Genomic DNA, 17,822 nt, shown 5'->3' on the forward strand with positions numbered 1-17,822 from the left:
CACAGAGTAAACAAATATTCAGTGAATTGCAAACACGCGCATGTACTGCACCCTCGCACACGGCCAGCTTCTCAACTGAAGAGACACACGAATATACAGAATAATATGCTGCAAAAGCACACACATACAAACACCTAGAGTGCAATGAATTCACACAGACACACACACAAACTAGAGTCACACTCTCTGTGCCTCCCAGTCTCACACAAAGCACGCAGATAAACAGAAATAGGTATCCTGTGCCCACAGGGTGCCCTCGCCCCCGACCATCTGCGACGGGTGCCAACACACAGTGGGTGATATTTACATGGAGACCCCCCTCCACTACTCCCCTTCCTACCACAATCACACACACACAAATTAAAAAAAAAAAAAAAAAAAAAAACGAAGGGAAGAAAGAAAGAAAGAAATACCCACAAAGGGCCGCTTGGATCGCTTGATCTCCCAAAACTCATTAAACATGCAAATATATGTAAATATATGCACCTCTAGAAATCCACCTTGGGCCAAAGTGAGTGAGTGTGTGTGAATGAAAATGCATGTTTGTTTGCGTGTGATTGTGTTTCTACTTCAGGCTTTGACAGTGTTTCTGCCAAACTTGATACTGTGTGCAAGTATGTTGCTGTTACAGTAACGACAGAAGATGTTCTTACACTGGTTTTACCAGAGGTCAGCAGTACTTCTCCCCTGTACAGGTAGTACATAACATTGTAGGATAACTTTTTAAAGTCCGAAAAAAATCTGCCTTTTAAAAATGGGACCTAACATCACCTCTAAGAATATGAGACTGCAGCGAGTATGTTTTTCTCATTTCTGAATTATTTTTCAGTGTAGAGTTCATAAAAGCCCCAGATACACATTTTCTCCTTCGACAAGTTAAATCCAGCTTTCCAATTAGTTACTATAGTCAAACCACATTCAGTTCGATTTTATTTATACAGCGCCAAATCACAACAACAGTCGCCTCAAGGTGCTTTATATTGCAAGGTAAAGACCCTACAATAATACAGAGAAACAATCAGATGACCCCCTATGAGCACGTACTTGGCGACAGTAGGAAAGAAAAACTCCCTTTTAATAGGAAGAAACCTCCAGGAGAACCAGGCTCAGAGAGAGGCGGCCACCTGCCAAGCCTGAGGATGAGGGGAGGAAGACAGGACACAACATTCATCGGGCCTGTACAGTTAGACTAAAAACATAAAATCCAGTTAGTGTAATACTTTTTCAAAATGCAACGTCTAAAAAGTAAATATCAGAGCACTGCAGCTAATAGCACACGCTTGTATTTAATACCAAATATGATGATGAAGCAAATAAAACAACCTTATCGTAACAGTCTGGTGTTTTTAACGAACACCATCTTACCCCAGAAGGGTTTATCATTTACCCAGCGAGAATGAACAACACAAACTGTACCATATTCATCAACTCAAGGTGGAAGACAGTGGCAGAAACTGCGTAGTTAATACTTTATCTTCAGGTTTTTCTATTATCACTTAGTCACTGTGTATGTGTGCGTGTGTGTCTGTGTGTGTCTGTGTTTGGTTTGTGTAATCTGTTGGGGAGACAAGAGGGGAAAGACTCCTGAAGGAGCACAAGGGATGAAGATGGTAAATATATGATCTGTCTATCACAGACAGCAAGGGTGGCTGTTTGTGTGTCTGAGCGTGTGTGTGTGTGTGTGTGTGTGTGACCACAGTGCTGCAGGCTAAATAGTGCTATTATATTCCTACAGCCGCTCTAGTCACAGTCAGCTCGAGTCTCAAAGTCCTCTGGGAATCAGAGATGTCGCTGCTCAAAGACTGCTGCCACACTGCTATAAACACACACACATATACACACACACACACACACAAACCTACCCTGTGGGCATGGCAGGTGGGGTGGGAGAGCAACGTATGTGTGTTTATATTTTTGCCGTGTTTTTTTCTGCTTGTGTGTTTGTGTGTATAAGGTCTCAGTGAAAGTGGAGCACAGTAATGACACCCTTCTATAATATTCTTTGAAAACTCATTGTATCAGGCAGCGGAAGGAATGGAAAAAAAACTGCTGTCAGTCATAGTTACCAATTAGAAGAGTTGTTACTGTACCACACACGCACACAGTAAAAGACTTCGTACAGTGAAATTACAAAGAGGGATACTTCCTTCATACCTTTCATGGTAAGTCACAGTGTAGTTAGGTTTTTTTAATATTCTCAGGTTTTAAGATATCATTCGTCCGTCTAGGGCTGGGACTATTGATGATATAAACCTAATCATAATTGAGTTCATTTCAAACGTTGATTTAGTGTAGCAATATTAGAATAAGCACAAACTAAAAATTGATGACATCATCTACAATTTAACTTAATGAGCCCCCGATTCATATACATGTGACACATGCTCTTTTAACAGCAAGACATGATGCTTCCAGATTCTGTTTCAATACGAGTCATAACTGGCCTGAGATATGAAGCTCCCTGACTATAAATAAACTAGTTATTTAGAAAACATTTATCCTTGTTTAACTTGTATTTTGCAGCTCACATAAATCTCACTCCTTTTACAGCTCCTGCTAGGAAGTTTGAAGCTTAAAAGTCTTTAACCTCAACAAAATTTTAACTTAAAGTGTTCAGATTGAAAGAGAGGGGCTGAGCTGTCAACTGATCACCACCTGGTGGTGAGTTGGATCAGGTGGCGGGGGAGGACGCTGGACAGACCTGGTGCACCTAAACGCGTAGTGAGGGTGTGCTGGGAACGTCTAGCAGAGGCCCCAGTCCGCGAGATCTTCAACGCACACCTCCGGCAGAGCTTCAACAGCATTCCGAGGGAGACTGGGGACATTGAGTCCGAATGGACCATGTTCAGCGTCTCCATTGCCGAAGCTGCTGCATTGAGCTGCGGCCGCAAGGTGGTTGGTGCCTGCCGTGGTGGTAATCCCCGAACCAAATGGTGGACACCAGAGGTGAAGGGAGCCACCAGGCTGAAGAAGGAGGCCTATCGGGCTTGGTTAGCCTGTGGGACTCCGGAGGCAGCCGACAGGTATCGACAGGCCAAGCGGAATGCGGCTCGGGCAGTGGCTGAAGCAAAAACTCGGGTGTGGGAGGAGTTCGGAGAGGCCATGGAAAAAGACTTTCGGACTGCCTCGAAGAGATTCTGGTAAACCGTCAGGCGTCTCAGGAGGGGAAAGCGGTGCTCTACCTGCGCTGTGTATAGTGCTGGCGGAGCGCTGTTGACGTCGACTGAGAAAATTGTCGGGCGGTGGAAGGAATACTTCGAGGACCTCCTTAATCCCACTGACACGTCTTCCGAGGAGGAAGCAGAGTCTGGGGATGAGGGGTATGACCCGCCAATTTCCGGGGGCGAGGTCACTGAGGCAGTTAAACAACTCCTTGGTGGCAGAGCCCCTGGTGTTGATGAGGTCCGCCCCGAGTTCCTGAAGGCGCTGGACGTTGTAGGGCTGTCTTGGTTGACACGTCTCTGCAATGTTGCGTGGAGATCAGGGGCAGTGCCTGTGGACTGGCAGACCGGGGTGGTGGTCCCCATCTTTAAGAAGGGGGACCGGAGGGTGTGTTCCAACTACAGGGGGATCACACTCCTCAGCCTCCCTGGGAAAGTCTATGCCAGGGTGCTGGAGAGGAGAGTTCGTCCGCTAGTCGAACCTCGGATACAGGAGGAACAATGCGGTTTTCGTCCTGGTCGCGGAACACTGGACCAGCTCTTTATCCTCTCCAGGATACTTGAGGGTGCATGGGAGTTTGCCCAACCAGTCTACATGTGTTTTGTGGACCTGGAGAAGGCATTCGACCGTGTCCCTCGGGGTGTCCTGTGGGAGGTGTTGCAGGAGTATGGGGTGTCTGGCCCATTGCTACGGGCCATTCAATCCCTATACAACCGTTGCAAGAGCTTGGTTCGCATTGCCGGCAATAAGTCGGACTCGTTCCCGGTGGGTGATGGGCTCCGCCAGGGCTGCCCTTTGTCTCCGGTTCTGTTCATAATTTTTATGGACAGGATTTCTAGGCGCAGCCAAGTGGCGGAGGGCTTTCGCTTTGGTGGCCTCAGAATCTCATCTCTGATTTTTGCGGATGATGTGGTTCTGTTGGCTTCATCGGGTGAGGGCCTCCAGCTCGCACTGGAGCGGTTCGCAGCCGAGTGTGACGCAGCGGGAATGAGGATCAGCACCTCCAAATCTGAGGCCATGGTTCTCAGCCGGAAAAGGGTGGAGTGCCCACTCCGGGTCGGGGATGAGTTCCTGCCCCAAGTAGAGGAGTTCAAGTATCTCGGGGTCTTGTTCGCGAGTGATGGGAGAAGGGAGCCGGAGATCGACAGACGGATTGGGGCTGCGGCTGCAGTAATGCGGACGCTGCACCGGTCAGTCGTGGTGAAGAGGGTGCTGAGTGTAAAAGCGAAGCTCTCAATTTACCGGTCGATCTACGTCCCTACCCTCACCTATGGCCACGAGCTGTGGGTAGTGACCGAAAGAACGAGATCGCGGATACAAGCGGCGGAAATGAGCTTCCTCCGAAGGGTGGCTGGCCTCTCCCTTAGAGATAGGGTGAGAAGTTCGGCCATCCGGGAGGGGCTCAGAGTAGAGCAGCTGCTGCTCCACATCGAAAGGAGCCAGCTGAGGTGGTTCGGGCATCTGGCAAGGATGCCCCCTGGGCGCCTCCTGGGCGAGGTGTTCCAGGCATGTCCCACCGGGAGGAGGCCCCGGGGCAGACCCAGGACACGCTGGAGAGATTATATCTCTCGGCTGGCCTGGGAACGCCTTGGTATTCCCCCGGACAAGCTGGAGGAGGTGGCTGGGGAGAGGGAGGTCTGGACCTCTTTGCTTAGGCTGCTACCCCCGCGACCCGACCTCGGATAAGCGGATGAAGATGGATGGATGGATGGTGTTCAGATTGTTAAAAAGAAAATGTGCATAGTCCACATCGAGGTCTGTTGATTATCAAGGAAAGTGGGGACACTGATTGCGGTGGAGATGAATCTGGTAAAATAACACCAAAACCACTGGTGACGACATTCACCACAGAGAGGAAAAAATGTCTACATTTGGGTGAAATTACCATTTTATCTTCTTATGGGCCATCCTTAATGACAGCGTGCATATTGTAAACTGCTTATTCGTGGGATTTCCATATTGTGCAATACTATCTCTGGTCAACAGTAAAAGCAGGGAGGTGAGCTGAGGCACCACAGATGGCGGTAGAGTGAGCACAAGGGAGAGCAGTTATGACAAGAGCGAGAGAGAGTATGTATTTCCAGCCCCGCATTCCCGTCTCCTTCACAACGCTAGAAGGTCAGCTGAGCCTCGAGCCATAACACTCGCTCCCTTTTCACTTCAGTCCCACTTTTATTCCTAGTAGAACCACAGCGCTCTTTGACAATTGTCATCATGACGAATCAATACGGACTTCTCCACAGACCCCGTGTCCCTCAGCCCTCGTTCTCTGCCGCCCTTGAGTTTTTAAACACAGATCCAAAACACAGTCCAGGTAAAGTCCCTTCCCAGGGCTCCATGTTATAGGTTACCCTTGCCTCTTTCTAAAACTCCTCTTTTCTCTTAGTCCTGTATGTCCTCTGGTTCTCTCCATGTATCAGTGTCAGATTTAATTGGCGTAGCTGCTTGTCAGAGGCTTTCTGTAGCAGCCTGCCAAATGTCAAAAACCATTAAAAATGACAATTTGTGTTATTTAGCAATCAATATCTATACACTTTCGGAAAAGAGAGATTTTGATTCATATAGTTGGACATTGTTGTTTAACTTTAGCCATGTAAGTCCTTTGTATCCCCCTCCCCACCCCACCATGCTAACGCACGTCTCCTTTTCAAGCGCCCCGTGTTTGTGAGAGTGTGTACATGTTGCTCTCCAATCTACGGCAGAGCTGACATCCAGCATGAAACCAATCAGTGTGTGGGTGTGTGTATGGGCTGATTAGTGGCGTGCTAAGGCATGCGGCACGTCAGATGCGAGCGTTAATTCGTGTTGCGAGCATCGCGGCGACTTGTCTCGGCCCTCCGGTAATGAGCAACGGCACCGTTATGTGGCTCGGCTTCACGGTGCTTCTTCCCCATCTCTGCGACACACTGGGCCCTGGTAATTGGTCACAGAGGGGACAGTAAATCTGTACGAGGACGTGGGAGAGACACAGAGACATGGAGCCAGAGAAAAGAAAGAGTGTGTGTGTGTGTGTGTGTGTGTTTGCATGTGTGCGAATTTGCAGGAGGAGGTAGGTGACGAGGACGGAGGGGGGGTGTCTTTCATCTTCACAGCTTTTTCTTTATAAACCTCCAACTGTTTACAAGGACTGACGCCTATTTGCACACACACAAATACAGACACACACACATTTCTACATAGCGAGTCCCCCCCCCCCAACTGCTACCACCCACACATATATACAGTAAATGACCTCAGCGCGCTACTGTCTGAGAGTATGGATTCTAATCAGATGTCGGCAGTATTGTGCCTGTCAAACCCGGCCAAGGTTACTTAACCTTCCAGTCTTAATTTCCCTTCCATTTTAGCTCCTTCCTCCATATCAAACATCAGCACATCTATGAGAGAAAAAAAAAAGAAAGAGTGTGGGGAGGAAAATGAAGATTGCCATGCTTGGCTGAATCTTGGAGATGAAAGTAGAGGATGATTCACATTGCTATTGCAAAATGAACTGAACCAAGCTGAGCTGAGCTGTGCCGGGTTGGGCTATTTTTAAACTTCTATACAACACAGCTACTGGAAGAGGACAATGTGAAGCGGAGCAAATTATTTCTATATCATGAGGGAAGGTATGCGAAACAAGGCCTCCAGGAGAGCAAAGTTAGTATATAAACTATGTCACAAAGATTTTGGCTACTTTTTCTTGTCACTTCTTTACTAGTTTCCAAGTCATATCAGTTATTAAGAGACAGACAAAAGGCTTTTAGTGTAATTACTACTTTTTATAGTTCAAAGCTAGCCAAATGTTTTAACATGCTGTATAAAACACATGAACATGTTATTAAGAACCACTAACAATGTTAGCTTCGCTAAATGCTAACATCAATTGTCATTAGTGGTCATGGGGACAATAACAAAACAGATGTAGTGATGTTTAATGGCTTGTCTTCATACCTCAAACTTGGATGTTGGAATGCCAGAGTTAGCACGTTCCAGCAAGGAAAAACAGGATTTGTTTTGATTCTTAGCAAGGCAGAATCATTCAGGTATCGTGAGCAATGCAGTATAATACTTTTATTTGCACTTAAAAACCACTGCAGCACACTTATTCAGGAATGCACCATTACTTGCTATCATTTGCTAAATAGCAACCAGGGCTAACAGTTAAACACTGATAGGAGCAGCTTTTCTTTCTCACCTGGAGGCTCCAGCGGCCTCGTGGCTGCTCACCCCAGCAGTGCACAGTCATCAGAGTCCAGTTCTTCAGTCCAGCGGTGGAGGCATCGTAAGGCCTCGTATCCAACAGCACCGACACTGTGCCACCAGGAGACACCAGGCTTATGGAGAGGTCACCACGGCATGCTGCGTTGATACTCACTCTCACCTGTTGAGAGATAGATGGCAAGCTCCATGAAGGAATAGTTCCACATTATAGGATATTCACTTTCTCACCTTCTTCCTATAATAAGCTCGATACAACTGTTGGGTGAGCTAAAACATGAAAAAGCTGCTAGCAGCCACTTAGCTCCCTTTAACATAAAGGGAAACTGTCGATCTGATTCTCTTAATTAGCCTGACTGTTTTACATGTATCATATTCAGCTTTTATATCGGTTTGTTTAATCTGCTCGGGTAAAAAACTTGTATTTTTTGTGTTAACTGAGAGTTTCTACCAGAAGATTTACAACTTCATATTGATGAGAGGAAATTACTGTGCTGGGGTAAAAGATAGCTCCATTTATAATGTCCTATTAAACCGCAGATTGCTGTTTTATACTGTTTTAAATATTTTTGTGCAGTTTAAACAAAAAAGAGACAACATAGCAATTGGCGAGTTTTTGCTGACAGATTCTGCTAACCTTGCACCAAGTCAATATTAACTAATTTCCGTTGTTTCCATTTTTTTCCCCAGTTTTAGTCATGCAGATTTAACCATATCTACACTGTAGCTTAATATATATGAGACAACTAGCATCCATGCTTTCATCTGACTCCCTCCAAAAATGGCACATTTTTCTAGCACTTTCTTTGAATGTGCCTTCTTAATCAATTTGCTGTTTTAATCTTTGACATCCTAGATAAGACATGTGATGAAGGAACAAACAATGTACTTCCCTCCCTGATAAGGTCCGCTGACTAATTATGAAAATAGAACAGAGAGTGCTGTATTGCTTAAATCTAAATCTAAATCCAATAAGTATTGTCTGAGATAATGTGGCACATAGATGGACAAGCCAAAAATATGTCCATAGCCAGGCAAAGACAAAGGGAAGCAGGTGAAGAAAGTATAATAAATGGAACACGATTGTGCAGGATATTAGCTAAATGATTTAAATAAGCCCATATCCCCCGCCACCACCAGTAGCACCCAGTAAACACCCTCCCTGTCCCTGTTCATCACAAGCAGCACATCTGGTGTGACAATGGCACATCGCAGAGAGAGCCGCCAAGCTGCAAAAAGACTGACAGCCCGCTCCTGTTTACGGCGTGTTACCACGGCAACACATCCATCAATCACACCTCGCAGCGATGGCCTGACCCACGCTTTCTGCCAGGGAGCAGAGCCGCAAAGATGAAGCCTTTTCAATTTGCATGCTGACACACTCTCGCTCGCTCTCCTTCTCTCTCCTCGCCATTTCACAAGTACACACATTCACAAACACAGAATACTCGCACAAACTGAGCCGCGCACAGACACGTACAGTACGTATGCCTGCTGACACAATCAAACATAAACACATTTGCATGTATGTGCCTGTGCTCAAGAAAACACAGTTTTGCCATTTTCTGCAAATTACACTGCCAACACATTGCACATCACAGTATGATGGTTTTTTTTATCTCCTCTATTCTCAGATAAAGCACATGACACTGAAACCCCAAAACAATTTATATGGCATCTTCAAGCTCCCTCGACTGTAGGCAGAAGTTAACTTTTGAATGCACTTGTGCTTGATTTCTGTCCTGTCAAGGGCAACAGGAACATTGAAAGACTATAGGAGCAGATTTACATCACACTTCAATATTTTAAAAAGTACCTTCATCAGTCACTTTATTAGTACACCTGTATGTGTAGCATGTTAACAAAAGTATCTAATCAGCCAGTTATATGGCAGCAGCTCAAAGCATTTAAGCATGTAGACAACTTGCTGAAATGGAGCATCAGAATGGGGAAGAAATGTTACTAAAGTGACTTTGAATGTAGCATGGCTGTTGGTGCAAGAAAGACTGTTCTGGGTATTTCAGAAGATGCAGTGATTTTCCCACACAATCATCTCTAGGGTTTAAAAGCAATGGTGTGAAAATGAAACGATCCAGTGAGCAGCAGTTCCCTGGGAAAAAAAATGCCTTGTTGATGCCAGAGGTCAGAGGAGAATGGCCTGACTATGTTAGGCTGATAGGAAGGCAACAGTAACTCGAATAACCACTTGTTACAACCAAGGTATGCAGAAGAGCATCTCTGAATGCACGTTTCTTCAGAAGAAGACCACACTAGTCCTGTCAGCTAAGAACAGCAAACTGAGGCTACAGTTTTCACCTGATTAATGACCTAATTTCTGCTCCAACACTCGGATGATATGGTTGGAATTTTTCATAAACACCATAAAAGCATAGATCCATCCTGCCTTGCATCAGCAGTTCAGGTTTCTGGTGACACTCAGTGACTGGACTGACACACACACACATACGTTTAACACACATCACTACCTCAAGCACCTATCTGTACAATGTCACACAGACACACACACACACATTAATACATCAAGTTACTTTCTGCACAATGCTCAGTCTTTTGCACAACCCACTGTCACTGTTGCACTTTTCTATTGCACTGTTGTGTCTGCATTGTTCTGTTCTGTCTGGTGTTGCACTGTTTTTTGCAATTTTTGCACACTTGCACTTTATGTAGTCCTGTGTTGATTGTCTATTATATGCACATGGTTGAAATGACAATAAAGCCACTTGACTTGACTTGATGGTGGTGTATTGGTGTGAGGGATATCTTCCTGGCAAACTGGGCCTTTTAGTACTGTTTAAACACCAAATCCTACCTGAGTATTGTTGCTGACTATGTCCATGCCTTTAGCAGGGTAACACAGCATGCCACAAAGCTCATATCTTCTCAGACTGGTTTCTTGAATGTGAAAATAAGTTCAATGTACTCAAATGATTTCTACAGTCACCAGATCTCAATTCCATAGAGCACCTTTGGCGCGTAGTGGAACGGAAGATTTGCATCAAGGATGTGCAGCCAAGAAATCTGCAGCAACTGTATGATGCTATCATGTGAATATGGGTCAAAATCTCTGCGAAATATTTCCGGTACCTTGTTGAATCTGTACCATAAAGAATTAATGTAGTGCTGAGAGCAAAAAAAAGAGTCCAACCCTAAACTAGCAAGGCGTACCTAACATGGAGTGTGGATGTATATGCCTATGCTACTGAAAAAAACTCACTTTTGGAATCTTTCTTTGAATTTTTCTGTTATAGTTTAACATTTTTGAAAACAAACCTGTTCACTTTCTTGCTGTAATTTTTTTATAGATTGATATGTTATGGCTCATATCATGCACACTCAGTGTAAAGACAAAGGAGAAGGTAAAGTCTTTATAAAGCCTTTAAAAAATGGAAAGGAGACAAGTAGCCTGCTTCTGTTTACTGAAGTCCACCTGCTAGCTCCTCTGTAATTCACTAATTCACCGTTTTCAGTTTTTCGTGTATGCTTAATCTGGAGAAAACTTCTCAGTGAGTGGAGAGTAATATTTCTTTGCAAGTAGGTGAATAATTGCATTTACCAAAAACAAATTAATGCCAAAAAATGTTGTAAAATGTCATGTATTTAATCAAAAAAATAAAAAATTACCCACCTGGACATGCTCAAGAGTGTTGATCTCATTAGCCCTTCCTCGACAGGCTTCTGATTGGATGTTCAAATTGACTCCTTGCCCTGGATAAAAGATTCTAGCCAATACAAAGTCATTACCTCTGTAAGTCGAAAGCCTCAAAAGCCTCTTCTCACATGCTCATTTCACTTTCATATGTATGCATAAAGCAGTGACAGGACAGATGAAGTTGAGTTAAAGATCATGGATGTTGATATCAAAACCAGTTTCTTGGGGGCTAATTTGAAAATCCTTAGCAGATAGAGTCAATAAAGGTTTTTTTTTTATTAAATCTTTGTATTTTACCTGGCAGGATCAAGCGTGACTTCCTGTGTGCACTTCTTCTGTGAAGAAACGCTGTGGAAGTGTGTGGCCTGCTGCACCATCAGCCCTGCATCTAACAGTCCAAAGCCGTACCTGCAACAAGGAAGGAAGAAGCAGTCCATTATACGTATTTGTGAATATGATGAGCACGAGCATGGTGTTGCGTTTTTATCCTCACAAATGTGAATTGGAGGCTTTTTATGTGGGTGGCTGAATGTGGCTGCAGGAGCAGAGTAAGTGCTAATGGCTCCGACACGAGGAGGCAACAAGTCATTGACGAAGATGATGTTGTCCTCTGACACAATCGCTTCCCGCTCTGTCCGTGCTGAGGCTGAGGGCTGCTGTTTGTGCGCCTGTAATTGCCTGGAGGATTGATTCTGAACAATGTGCCATCTCACGGACTGTAATCAAGCCTCATTATTCATTCTTTACTACCCCAATCTTGGTGCTGGAGACACAATGGCCGACCCTTAAGCGGCGTTGCTGCCTGGTGACTGTATGACCACTGCTTATCATGCTCTCTTCTCCACTTTACTACTCATCCCTTTTGAATCTTCCCCTCTCATCTTTCCTCTTTGGCCTCTCTTTTTCACAGAGCAGCCTGCTATTCAGTCTTGGTTTCCTCTCTAAATTCTCCTTCACCCTCCTTCATCAAACACAAATTTCTTGCATCAGAACTCTTCGCAGCCGCCTCAGTGATGCTGAAATCACAGTCTTCGTAAGTCTCTCTTTAATTCTCCCTCAAATCTTTCATTTTCATGCACTTCTCCGCTCACCGTTCCCTTTTGTTCAAATCACGCTCCTCAGACTGAGTAACGGGGCAATAACAACCTTCATCGCCCCTCCTTCTTGGAAATTCAGAGGGGGTGACAAAGAGCTAATTCCTGCCATTATTACCATACAGACCTTATGACGTTAATCTGCAATAAGTGAAATTCATTATCCTGATGACGGGGTCTCTCGGAGCAGCAGAGCGAGAGACGGAGACAGGAGAAAGGAGAGAGCTGATCAATAACTCAATCTGCTGCCCTGCATGGGGCTCCATCTCCTCTGTCTCAGACTGTCAGTGTTTCGGAGGAGGAGACGCAGGATCTGCAGCCCGCATCATGCTCGTCCTAACAGCACGCAGTGCAATCAATGGACACAATCTAATCAGCCACTATCACCACCAGTGACTTTTAGCGTGTAGGGCCCGGCATAACAGCATTAAGCAGACGGCTGTTTGGGGTTGAGGTGCGCTATAGAAGTTCAAGGTTATTCAGAGGTTTTGTGAAAGCTGTGAAGAGCTTGAGCAAAACACAGCCGACAACAGCTCAGTGCAGAGAAGTGATTCCTCGTCTTACCCCCTTTATCCTAATGAGTTCTAAATGTGCTTATTGTATATAAATGAAGATGACAATGTCTTTATTTATTGATCAATGTGTGTTTAGAAGTCACCAAAACTGAACTGATGACTAGGAGCTGTGGCCCTGAATTCGCCCTAATACATATTTAAAGACGGATTGCTGTTATTGCTTAATGTTTTTTGTGTTGTCAGTGCACCAAAACGTACAATGTCTCTGAACTCTTTGTAGTTTACTCTTGAATATTTTAGATAGATTGTTTGATTGAAAACAAATCTACATGTGAAATCTACACCTTTTTGCTGAAAATGGTGCAAAAGGAGTTTTTCCTTCCCACTGTTGCCAAAATGCTTGCTCACAAGAAGTCATATGATTGTTGTGTTATTCTCGTATGCATTATTGTAGGGTCTCCCTTACAATATAAAGGGCTTTGAGGCAACTGTTGTTGTGTTGTTGGTGCTGTATAAGAAAAATTGAATTGAATTGAAAATGCATGGTATTTAAGTAGCAACAAGATAGCTGTTGCACTGATGCACATTTGAGGTTCGCAGCAGCTTCAACTATTTGGTAATGGACAGATAAACCGATCAGGCATAATATTATGATCATCTGCCTAATATTGTGTTGGTTGGTGTTGGTCTCCCTTTTACTGCCCTGACCTCTCGAGGCATGGACTCCTAGACCCCTGAAGGTGTGTTTTGGTATCTGCGCCAGATCCTTTAAGTCCTGTAAGTTGTGAGGCAAGGCGTCATTAGATTGGAAATGTTTATCCAGCACATTCTACTGAATTGGATTGTGATCTGGGGAATTTGGAGGCCAAGTTAACACCCCAAACTCGCTTCTGTGCTCATGTTATGTCACACTTGCCAAGTAGTAAGTCTGACTTTTAGCTTTTTTAAACCTTATTTTGGGCAAAATGTTTTTTTTAATTTTCAGATTTAATAATGAACTTGTTAAGTTTCAGTGTGACCAGTGAAATTAAAGTTACAGTTCTCTTTCTAGTCATGCACACAGGGGCATTGAAATAACTGCTGATTGCTGACAGTTGTTTCGTGAAGAACTTTGGACAGCTTATTAAATGTCATGTTAAACATTAAATGTCAACACTACATAGCAGTTTATAATGCTCTGAGACAGGAGCTTACAAGCCACAAACACTATCTAAGCAGCAGCCATAGAGCACTTCAAGAAACAGCTGTCAATACTTGAAATTCCAAAAGTTATCAAAATAAATTAGCCAGATAGTGGAATAGTTGGAAATGGGAAAACACAACGGAAACACTAGCACTAAAAATAGATTACCCAAGATATTTCACAGTGTGGAGGAAAATTGATACCTTGACTTCTCATAAAACAAACTGTTGGTGACCAGGCCTTGCCACCCTGCTCCCTCTTAGTGATTAAATGTATCCCTCCTACCCAGCGCCCCTTAGCAAGAGTTGTGCACCTATTAAATTGTATGGCTCCCACAGATCGATCGGGCTTGCCCCAGCTCCACAGCCATAAACCCACACCGGCATACAGTGTATCTGATAGAGAAAGCTGCAGGAAACAAGTTCCCCCATGAAAGAACATGATGAAAATGACAGATTTTATGTCCCCTGCCATGTCAGTGAAACAGCACTACTGAGCCGGGGCACTTTTCAAGTAGACTCCCCAGCCTTTTCAGACGTCTCATCATCAAGAGCAAGGACTGGAGAGAGTCGTGCACCTTCTAAATAGCATTGTGATTTCTGGAAGCGTGTGCAGGATTTGTGAGTAGTTTGATATCAGGATTGCATGTGATTGAGATTTTTATTTTCTTTCATTTTTTTGGAATCCTGCAAATGTCTTTAGGATAAAACCCACATAGTGTAAAGCATATCAAGTAATTAGTCAGAAAAACACAGTCATCCAATTTTCAACTTGTTCCTTCTCCACCTCCTGCGTGGTCGGAAGGAGGCTGAGCCAAGCCGATTACAGAATGACAGCCGATCTTCTGTCCACGCAGCACGAAGCATGTTAAACCCCCTCCGACCCCCCGCCTCCTCACATATGGAACCCACGGTCCTCACATTTTCTCTATCCACTTTCACTCCTCGATGGCAAATGCCCTTCCAATCTCTTACTCCCTCCTTCTTTTTATCTATTAACATGAAGGCCACTCCCCCCCCCCCCCCAACCCAACACACACACGCACACACACACACACACACCGCTCCATGGGGCCTCTTTGTAACTGTCGAGGAACCCTTTTCACTTTTTGTTCTGTGGGGTTTCCCAGGTCCTTTCTCTGTTGATATTCACACCATCTGCCAAAAGCAGAGGAAGGTGCACACAAACCCAACTCGCACTTAGACATAGAGATCTTTGGGGGTTAAGGTCTTTCCTTCGTCTTTTTGCACATGGCGCTGAAAACACAGCTTTAACAACCTCTATCCTGTAACCAAAACAGATTTCTGCAGCTACCAGGGGACCCAGCTACGGCGGTCTCAACCCTTGTTTGCAGTGGTACGTCCTGCTAAGTCCCCCCCAATAGAAGTGGCTGTAAAGAATCACTCAAGCCGCACTAAGCAGCTGCCTGTGAGTTAGGTCATTTTCCCAGGAGCCACAGAGTGGGCATTGGCAGGACCTCAAAAAAGGGGGACACCATCTGTTCAGCGCCTGAAAAGGTTGGTGACACCTTCTGTGGTACCAACAACTTCTAATTAAGTGGCCAGGAATGCTGCAGCAGCTCCAACACATGATTGGTGGACTTGCCTTAGTTACCCTCTCCATCACATCTGGGCACCCACTAATGAAAAATGATCGATGAGAGAAAACAAGATCGCTTGGTGAAAGTGATGTGACTGTAGAAACCTAAGAAAAACTAGATTTTCTTTTGTGTGGGTTTTTTGTTTTTGGTTTGGTTTTCTTGCCCTCCTTTTGTTGCTCTTAATTGAATGTTTATCAGGAGCATAAAACAACTGCATTAGCCCTTTGGTCAATCCCAGCGTGGTTGGTTTCGGTTATATCATAATGCACTAATTTCATTAACATTAGGATTTAAATGAAATAACAAATAGACTTAACATTCTTCTGATTTCCATCGCTCTTGCAGCCAAATCTGCTGCTCAGAAATGTTACTAATTAGGCTTATTAAGTAATTAAGAAGAGGTCTTAATTATATCTGCGCCACTGGGACCTGCACGGCTGTAATCATGAAATGCTGTGCCGCGCAGCTCAGCTTTGTTGGTGTGGATGTTACACAGTTTCATCCATTAAAATGTTCTGAATGTGTGTTGGGTTTTTTTGTTTTTTCATTTTTTTTTTACAAAGAAAAAAAATAGATTTTGAAATATACTTTTAGTGCTGTATTAGACAAATATCTGCATGATGTGAAATTACAGAGAGAGAAACACTCAGCAGCCTTCAACAGCACAGTCTCAAAATGCCAAGTGAATTACCTTGTGAAGAGTTAAAAGTTTAATGAAATATATTGCGGGGAGGAAAATGAGGGGTTTGGCACGGGCATGGGACTTAGTCTCGGGAGAATGGGCCCCGAACAGCCCTCTCAGTTTTCTATAGCCATCAGTCAAAGCAGCAGCCACCCGTTCCCGTCTTTTACACAAGGAGACTTCTCTGGAAGCCATGATGATCTATACCCCATGACCTCACTCTCAGTGTCCAACATATTTTGATTTGTAGCTCGAGTGTTATTCAAACACAAATTCAAAAGAGGATGAAATTCGGCAGAGAGCTTTTGTTGGACGCGCACCAAGGTACAGTCCTTTTGGATGTCTCTGCCCTTGTGTGGAAGGAAAGACGGAGTGCGAGAGAGAGAGAGAGAGATTGAGTCGCCCCTGCACTACAAGCTTGGCAAAAGATTCCCACCCGGGTCCCAAGCGTTTTTCTTTTAGTCCAGACAAAGCAAACACCGAACCAGGAACCTTTGTTTGTCTTTTCAAAGGAATGGAGATTTAGATGCCACATCACTAAAACGTGACAGAGCAAACGCACATGTAATGATTAAAAAAGTCTGTTTTTGTATGTTGGTGACATCTGCTACATGATTTCATCACGGGAGCCACGTGGACTTTAAAGATTCTGTACGCCACATGCAGGATTAGAGAATATAATTTGATGACAGGCTTGGGTTATGGGTCAGTTTGGGTGCACATATCATTACTGTTGCACATGGAACAAATCATAAAAATCATCTAGCAAATATGCATAATTTGGAAAGAAACAACAGAGAAGTCAATATGGAAACAGTGCTGACTTTAGTGCAAACCTAACAATGAAGGATACAGCATATTTGTGGTCAGTAGTTAATACCTAAGATCATTAATCCATAGTTTTATAAACATTTTAATGCTACTTGTTCTAAGAAGTTCAGCTTGGTTCTGGCCATTAGTCTACAGCCACAGCAAAACAATTTAACTTGGAAAAAAAGTGGATTAAAGATGAGTGTGCGGACTATAATGGAACTTTATTCTTTCTGAACCCTCCCCCCACCCCACCCCACCAGCAAAATATGAGAATTGCTACTTGTACATGAATTATGCATCAGTTGAGGTTTAGAAGAGTGCAGGGTCCCTTCACCCACCCCCTCTTGTAGCGCAGTAGGGTGGAGTGGGGTGATATGTCTGTGTTTGCGTGTGTTTGTGTGTGCAGGGGTTTGGGTGGTGGGGTGTACTGGCACCCCTCTGTTTGCCTGCTGCACCCCCCTGCAGGGAGACACGGCACCCCCTGCAGGAGGTGCAGCGCTCCGCTTCCCCCTGTCCCCCAGGGCACGCAGAAACATACATAAACACACGCTCGGCATATTCAGCCCAGTTTATCTGCTGACCCATCCATCAAATGCACATCCACACACACACACACACACACACACACACACACACACAAACACCCACACACACAAACACCCACACACACAATTACCATCAACATTGTGCGTCTCTGCGTAGAAGTAGAGTTATTATTCCAACACTTCAGGCTCACAAATACAGGGACACTTTAGAAATGTGTGGAAATTTGTTTTTTTTTAAATAAAGTTTAAAGAGACGACGTTAAAGCAAAAAGTTGAGAAGTATGATCATTTATGCAATTGAACAAAACTTTTACGTCTAAATAACCAATCATAATTTCAGGTCGGGGGTCCGCGGCTT

The 17,822-nt window shown here is 44.3% G+C and overlaps 1 protein-coding gene across 1 annotated transcript in view; it reads right to left on the bottom strand.

The window, feature by feature from the left end:
• Positions 1 to 17,822, bottom strand: part of LOC120722203 (furin-like) — a 71,760-nt gene that overhangs the window by 16,885 nt on the left and 37,053 nt on the right. Inside the window, exons 4-6 of the mRNA XM_040013092.1 lie at positions 11,330 to 11,440; positions 11,009 to 11,102; positions 7,340 to 7,525 (exon numbers count right to left, since the gene is read on the bottom strand). Coding sequence (XP_039869026.1) covers positions 7,340 to 7,525; positions 11,009 to 11,102; positions 11,330 to 11,440 — 391 coding nt within the window. The remainder of the gene's footprint in view (positions 1 to 7,339; positions 7,526 to 11,008; positions 11,103 to 11,329; positions 11,441 to 17,822) is intronic.

The sequence above is a fragment of the Simochromis diagramma genome, unplaced genomic scaffold (assembly GCF_900408965.1).
Source record: "Simochromis diagramma unplaced genomic scaffold, fSimDia1.1 OVJJ01000618.1, whole genome shotgun sequence".
NCBI lineage: Eukaryota > Metazoa > Chordata > Actinopteri > Cichliformes > Cichlidae > Simochromis > Simochromis diagramma.